Genomic DNA, 7,962 nt, shown 5'->3' on the forward strand with positions numbered 1-7,962 from the left:
CGGGGGGATGTGCCCTGCCAGTGGCAGGGGTGTTGGAACTAGATGACCTTTGAGTATCTTTTCAACCCAAACTATTCTACGCTTCTATGATTTTTGAACACCATTGCCCACCCCTCCCCCATTTCTGTAACATCCAATTAGTTCTGCTACAAATCCAGATGAATGCAGAGAGGAGGCCAGAGGCCAACTCTGGAACTAGGATAACTGTACTCATCAACCTGTTTTATGCTCAGTATGGTAAACCTTTCCAGAATAAGGTGGTGCAGATACATCATCTGCTTCCAGAGAAGCCAGTTGGTATTTCAAGAGTACCAACAATGTCCAGGTTTTTCCTCTTTTCCAGCATACACTAACTGCCTATCCACCTACAGAGAAAGCTGTTTTAATCAGTGATATGGATAAAAGTGAGGTTGTTGCCAGTGATAGTTATTCTCCAAATGAAGGCTGTGTTTGGTTTGGTTTTTAAATAACACATCAAACTTACTATTGGACTAAGAGCTGACAGACAAACTCAGGTGCTTAGGAGCAGCTATGTAATCTTCTGAATGCTCCCTGACCATTTTCCCCTGGAACATATGCCATGCCTATAAGCCACCTATGCTTCTCTGGTACCTTAGACTGATTGTTCTTCAGTCTGTGAGCTTCATCCACAATGAGACAGGCCCAGTCAATAGAGCCTAGTATGGCCATATCAATTGTGATCAGTTCATAGGAGGTGAGAAGCACGTGAAACTTCACAGCAGCCTCCTTCTGCAATGGAAACAAAAAGGAACATAGTAATGTGATAGGGGAATGCCCCAGAACCAAGTAGATGCAGTATTTCTCCATCAAGTTATTCTGGTGAGCCCTGGTCAAACAGAACATCACTTTCCACACCCTCAGTTTCCTGTCACAAGATTCAAAATGCTACCCAAACCGTCCTAGCCTTTTAATCCCTCATTACCCTCAACACATGGAAGTCTCCTCAACCCCCTCAGTACCTGCTACTTCTGGGCAGCTGCCAAATATTGTAACAGAAGTTTAACAAATAAGCAGTGAAGAGAAGCATAGCAGGGAAATGAGATTTGGAGAAGACTGGCCCATCAAAAAGCTAAGACTTAAAAAGATTAGTAGTTTATCATGGAACTTTCAATTATGACTAGTACTTAATACAGTTCAATTTCAAGGTAAGCAAAGGAGTCCTTATCTATCTCTGCCACTGGAAAAGCTTTAGCTCCCATCTTGCTTCTACTAGAAAGACTAAAATTCTACAAACACTAGCAATCTAGATCAGGCTCTTTCTTCCTGTCTGGGCACAGAATGCAATTTCTCAGATGTCTAGGTATGGCCTCACTGTCAGACAGTTCCTCAGACCAGAAAGTTCATACTTGTATATTTGACTTTTCCATATAATGGCAATTCTGACGTTGTCTTAGGTCTGTAGAAGTGATGCACAACTTCACAGATTAAGTAGAAGAAATAGAAGGACTTGCCTACGGTCAGTATTACCTTAGTCAACCCTCTTTTTCCAGCACTGAATTAGTTCAGACTAGTAGGAGTGTTTAAATAGTCTAGAGCAAGAGTCTAAACACCCACCACTCATCGATTTGCAGTTATTTCCCCTTGGAAACTACAAGTATAATTAGTTCCCAGGGACACCAGAGTATATGAATCTCAGCTGCCAAAAGGCAGGGCAGTACATCTCTTCCTTCAGTTCAGACTTGTATTCCCTCAGAGTTCTGTACCTTCATTCTGGATGCTTTCTTGCCTCCACGAATTGCATTATCCTCAAAAGTGAACTCGTTCTCCCGGATGATGGCCCGGCTGTCTTTATCCCCAACGTAGGTCACTACATACATATCTGGGGCCCACATCTCAAATTCTCGTTCCCAGTTGATGATTGTGGACAGTGGGGCACTCACCAAAAAGGGACCCTTTGAGTGGCCCTACAAACAGAGTCAGTAACAGCATTAGATGAATTCAACCACTAACACAGGCAGAATCTCCCTAGGTAGTGATCTCCCAGTTCTCACCTCTTTGTATAAAGAATATAGGAACACAGCTGTCTGCACAGTCTTTCCCAGACCCATTTCATCAGCCAAGATTGTATCTGTGCCCTGGGCCCAAGAGAAGCGCAGCCAATTCAGTCCTTCCAGTTGGTAGGGATGCAGAGTGCCCCCCGTTACATCCAGATACTCTGGTTGCCGGTCATATTTCACTGTTGGCTACAGTGGAAAGAAGAAAGAGTGGATATCCTTTACCTTAGCTAGACAGCTACCAAGACTCCCTTTTCCAGTCACCCATATATTCCCTAGTGCTGATGAGATTTCACAGACAAAATATTCACCAGACAAAATTCCTAAATGTTCAAAAAGCATTTTTTTTTTAAATAAAACCTTTTCACCAAGAGCCAGCCAGTGTCTCAGCCAAAGGAGAAGGTGGGCCTTTGTCTGAAGGCTCTAGAACTCATTTGTTCTTCAGCCCATGAAGGAACTCTAAACCATATGCTCTTTACTCTCCAGTTTCTCATTTACCTGCTCCCTCCCCAAAATAAGCAGCTGTATCAGATGGCTCCTAAGCAGTAACAGTAACTTACATCTACTGTGGGAGTCTCAGGGGGCCTTTCCAGTTTACGCATCTTCACTTTCTTCAACTTCTTACCAGGCCTGCCCTCTTCACCTCTCATCAGCTCCCTATGCAGAGACAGTCCCAAGAACATGCAAGTTTAACGGTTTTTGTAACAGATCAAGGGGAAACTATTGCAAAGAATAGGAGGGCAATGACCCAACTCAAATAGGCTCAAGAGAACAAAACTGGAGCCTACATGACCTGGTGGAGAGACACAAGGTACCTTGCCCAAAGTAATAAGAAGTTCACCAACAAGGTAATGCTTCTTGGGTATCTCCATATATTAATCCAGCTAGTGCCAAGGGCTGAGATACTCTATTTTCCTCTTGAGAGAAGGGAAAGGAACACAACCTCTAGATACTTCTCTTACCTGTGATTCCAGTAGGCTTGCTTGTAGAGGTCATAATCTTGAATATCCACATCTTCACTTTCCCACGATGCCTGATCATAAGGTAGGTCTCTCCATTTGATCAAATAGTGGACATTCCCCTTCTTATCCACACTGGGGGAGGAAGAACAGTAAGTCTTAAGCACAGTGAAATGACAGCATTCACCCAACCCACTCCAACAGGAGAGAAGCAAAGGATCCCTTAGTGAAGCAACAGAAACAAGAAGAACTTTGTCATAACCACTGTTTCCCCCAGTCATATCACCCACTCTCCCTTTAGCCCTGCTTAAGGTCTTTGTGGAAAATACCCTTCGCTACCTCCCCTACCTATGATTAAGGATTCTGTGGATCATCATCCACTCAGGCTTGATCCCGTATCGATAGAAGCGCTCCTCCATCTCAGCATATTTGGGGTCCTTGTTTTTTCTCTTTCGGCTTTTCTCCTCTTCCCCTCCAAAGTCCCCTGAGGGAGGCTCATCCATATCGTTTTTACGTTGGTAGTTACGAAACATGACCTGGCAGTGCAGCTCCAGCTGGAACCAGGACAGAAGCTGTTAGTAGGTGTTTTCCCCACCAACTACCCAAAATATCTCCCCTCGGCTATCCACCCATATGACATGGTTAAAGTCCTCCATTCACCTGCAACTCTGACACCCAAGAGCAGTGCCAGTAGGACATGCCCTGCCATTTGACGAAGAACTGCCTTTCTGGACGACCTTCCAGAGGCTTAGGGGGTGGAGCATTAGGGTCAGCATCAGGTGGACGTGGTGGTGGTGGGCCAACTGGGGGCTGACCCCATTTCCAGATCAAGATCTTCTGCACCTTCCCTTTCAAGGCTGGGCACTGAAAAGTTGAACAGAATTTGTTACATCAGAGCATACATACCCTGCAACACACAAGCACTGAGGAACAGAAACATAAGAGGCACAGTTCTTTTTCTTTAATTATAGCTTTACCATGCAGATGGAATTTGCTTTTTTGGACTTAGAAGGTTTCATCCCCTACCTCCAGCATTTGTTTGAGCTTTCCCCAGTTTGTCTTCTTTTTCTAGGCCTGACAAATCCCAAACTGAATTCAGAATCTCAATTTAGTTGTCTCCCCAGAGCTATACCAATTCAGAAACTCTACATGAAATACAGAAATTGCTACGCTTGATGAGCCCAGTAATCTATCCAATCACAAGTCCCAACGGAAGTTTGTACAAAAATATTTTACTGTAGAACTATTGGCCCAGTATATGGATATGTCCTGAAGCAGCTTTTTTGTTCATCATCTTAAAATCACTTAATGAAAACACCTAACACCACTTATAATACTTCAAGAGCTTTCTGGAAAGGTGTGACATTTCTCCCAACCACCTACTAAGACAGGGCTTGACATTATAGAGTTTACAGTCCAAGTAAAATGTTTGTCTCTAAACTACTTTAAAATATATTTTGAAGTCACTGAATTTGTTTGCACTTGTTCTCCTGCGTTTACATACAGGATTGGAGAAAATTGAGCCATGGCATCCTGGACCCAAAACTGCCCAACTAATCTGCACAAGGGCAAACCCCGTAAGACTCAATGGCTGTAACCCTGTCCTTCCTGCTGGCTGGAAAAAGCAGCCAATCGACAAGGTGTGACCCAGGCACAGAAAGCCAGGCCTTGGTATTTTATGACAAAAGCGTGAGAGAAGATAAGAGTCAGAGAACTAAGTCCTTCCCAGAAAATAAGATGATCCAGAAGGATTAGATTGAGCATCCCCTGCAGTAGGAGAATGGTACTAGCAGAAACTCACAGTGCAGCGAGGACACAGCCACTCTCCATTGGGAATCTCTGGCAGTGGGGGATTCAGACAGTGTATGTGGTAGGACGAAGGACAGGCATCACAGCACAGCAGCTCTCCTCCATCCTTGCAGACTCTACAGAACTCCATATGGTGGTCATCCTCTTCCTCAGCATCCCCCACAACATCCTCCAGAATTTCCTCACCTTCAGAGTTATCCTCCTTTGCTTCCCATTGAATGCCCTCTTTTTCCTGTAGGAGAGGGAAATCAGAAAAGCAAAATGACACAATTGTGATTATTTTATTACAGGAGACAGGCAGCCCCAAGTCGCTTGACACTCCTCCCTCCATCTCTTGCACAGTTTGGGGAATCCACTACTCACACAGTGTGGGCAGCTCCATTTGCCCTCTGGGGCTTTCTCCATGTCTGGGTCCAGGCAAACCATGTGGTAGGCACGAGGGCAGGTATCACACAGTATAATTTCTCCTCCCTGCTGGCACACCTCACAGTAGTCCTGGTGATCAGTCTCATAGCCATCCACAGCCACTGCGGAATCCTCCTCACCTGCAAAGGATGGTGAGGAGTTACAATAAAACCCACAGGTACAGACTTCCAATAGTAAGGGATTATAGTTTCCCGAAAGTGTAACGTAAGTATATATAATATGTATATATAACATACGGTACTCTCCCAACATAGTAATATAAAGATCCAGAAGCCAGAATTACTTTTGTTTTACCTAAGCAAACAGGACACAGAGCAAAAACTAGAACAGAAGTAAAATAAGTCCCTTTGTGCCTCCTTCCACTTATGAAATTAAAGGTGTAATTGAGGTGAGGAAAACTCACCTTTGGCAGGGGAACAAACACAGTGCTGAAAGAACTGAAAACCTTTTCCTTATTAAAACCAGGATCAGGTTCTTCCTTAGCAATTCTCCTCCCTCAAGTATGCTGCTAAATATCCAAATTCTGCATAGACATATCTGTAATCTTTCTACACACTTAGCTGCACTGCTGTCTCCAACTGACACCAAACATCCATACCTTTCTTCTTCTTTTTCCCAGCTTTGAGTTTTTTGCGGCTGCGGCTACTACGGCTTGTAGATCCATCTGAAACAGAATAGCTGTTGATGCTGGCATCATCAAAGTCTGACTCCACATCCAGATCATCATCTTCACTCTGAGGCAGATAAGAAAAAACACTGTGCTACTCAGGCATGCATACTGGAGACAACAAACAGACATGCGACATGCACCCCAGCATTTCTAGCCCATCATCACCTCCTCCTCAGGAGGTCAAGGAAGGAGCATCACTTACTGATGATCTTTTACGCTTGGAACCAAATCCTCCCAGTTTTATTTTCAAAGGTGCCACCTTCTTTGTTTTAGGTTTCTTGATATCAGGAATACGAGGACTGGCCTTCGGCTTCCGCCGGGCATTGGGTCCTGGAAACAGAGGAGACCGCAAGTCAGGACTACTACCTTGACACCACTCACCTACCATCCTGCCAGATTCTTCATCTCACCTTTGCCCTCCTTTGTCTTGGCTTTCCTGAGTGGCACATCTACAGGGGGTTGTGGCAGGGGGGGCATTTGTCACCATACTCTCCACTACTGCAACAGCTGCAGCTGCAGCAGCTGCCACAGATGCACCTGAACTTCCCTTGAAAGGGTTGTTTGTGCTGAACTCTCTCCATTTGGCTCCCAATACCATCATCATCTTCGACACTGCTATTTTAGGGTTCTTGGCTGCAATAAGTGGCCTGTGGACATTTAAAGAAAGGTTACCAGACCACCCTGAAATCTCAATCATTGTTCCTCCCTGCCACCCCCATCAACATATCTATCTCAGACTACATTCCTTTCTAATCTCTGATCTCAACAGCCAATGAATCTCTTCACTCCTGTCCTTCACTCTGTGGAGGATGCAAATACTCACGAGGGTTGGAAGGTGAAATGGAATTTAGCATACTAGGGAAGAAGGAGAACAAGGAATGAGGGCTTTCATCATCCCCAACACTGAAAACAAAAATTAAGTGGATCAATTATTTCACTGTTGCTTTAGATTTTGCTCTAGGCAGGACACTGGTGTTTCTAATGTGTCTTGAGGTTTCAAATCAAAGGAACTTAGTCCTTGTCCCATCTCTTTTTGACCGAGTCCTTCCAAATACAGGCTTGCAGTTTACCTGACAAACTGGCTGAAAGCTTTGTAGTTGGTCAGAGTTCGGTAGTCCTCCTCTGTGAAGATATGATCTATATCCTCCATGCCCCAATCTTCCAGGAGCTGAGCAGATGACTTTGGCTCCTGTGCAAAGAGAATCACAGCACATGTGAGAAAAAGCTCTAGTTCTGCTCCAGGAAAGATCAGAACTTCCACGCATCCACAGATGACTCAATGGGTCAGGAGCAGGGAATTTTTCCCCTCCTGTCCACTTATCACTGCCATATGACACAGCCTCAATAGAACATCAGCGGACTTGGGAGAAGTCTTCGGATTCAACACACATCCTAGGCATGTTTAAGGCAGAAGAGGAGGAATGCAAGATGGGAAAATGGTCAAGAAACTGAACAGCCCCAACTCCATGTACCATCTTAAACTGAGAGCACAATGATCCCCAAAATCAGATACATGGGCAGAAGGAGCATGCAGTCAGTCAGCAAGGGTAGCTTCTCACCTTTGAGTCATCATCTTCTTCCTCCTCTTCCTCCTCCTCCTTGCGCTTGGCTTTGTTTTTCTTTTCCTTCTTGGGCCCTAATTTCTTCTTTTTCTTCTTCCCAGGTGTGTAGTCGCTGCCCTCACTGTCAGAGCGCAGAACCTCCTCTTCCTCTTCCACAAACTCATTCCCCTCACCAGAGCTGTCCCCCAGCTGGGGAGGGAGGGAGAGAGAATATCAGGTAGCTGTGAGAAAATACCCTGGATAAGCACTAAACAGCACACTCTCCCCAAGCTTGAGAGGGCTTATACAAAGGATTGGTACCATGGGCCAACAATAACTGAAGGCACCTTCACCGCATATATCCACATTTTAGGGTGTGACCTTGGGCATCCTTTTCCTTACCTCCTTCTTCTGACGCTTGTTGAGCTTGGGCACTTTGGGTTCCTTTAGTTTCTTGGGCTTCTTCTTCTTCTTGATTTTGGGGGTGTCAGCCTCTGACAGAAGCTCTTCTTCTGGCTCTTCCTCAGGCTCTGAAGGGAAAG

At 44.9% G+C, this 7,962-nt stretch overlaps 1 protein-coding gene across 1 annotated transcript in view; it reads right to left on the minus strand.

Annotated features, from left to right (window-relative positions):
* LOC104413074 (chromodomain-helicase-DNA-binding protein 4-like) overlaps positions 1-7,962 on the minus strand; it is a 21,164-nt gene that overhangs the window by 11,068 nt on the left and 2,134 nt on the right. The window contains 16 exon segments of the mRNA XM_010023980.1: positions 613-750; positions 1,725-1,925; positions 2,013-2,204; positions 2,576-2,672; positions 2,978-3,109; positions 3,323-3,528; positions 3,635-3,838; positions 4,776-5,015; positions 5,147-5,328; positions 5,808-5,943; positions 6,082-6,209; positions 6,290-6,348; positions 6,350-6,526; positions 6,950-7,068; positions 7,439-7,630; positions 7,823-7,950. Of these exon segments, the coding sequence (XP_010022282.1) occupies positions 613-750; positions 1,725-1,925; positions 2,013-2,204; positions 2,576-2,672; positions 2,978-3,109; positions 3,323-3,528; positions 3,635-3,838; positions 4,776-5,015; positions 5,147-5,328; positions 5,808-5,943; positions 6,082-6,209; positions 6,290-6,348; positions 6,350-6,526; positions 6,950-7,068; positions 7,439-7,630; positions 7,823-7,950 (2,531 nt within the window).

The sequence above is a fragment of the Nestor notabilis genome, unplaced genomic scaffold, assembly GCF_000696875.1.
Source record: "Nestor notabilis isolate BGI_N333 unplaced genomic scaffold, ASM69687v1 scaffold10061, whole genome shotgun sequence".
NCBI classification, from domain to species: Eukaryota; Metazoa; Chordata; class Aves; order Psittaciformes; family Psittacidae; genus Nestor; species Nestor notabilis.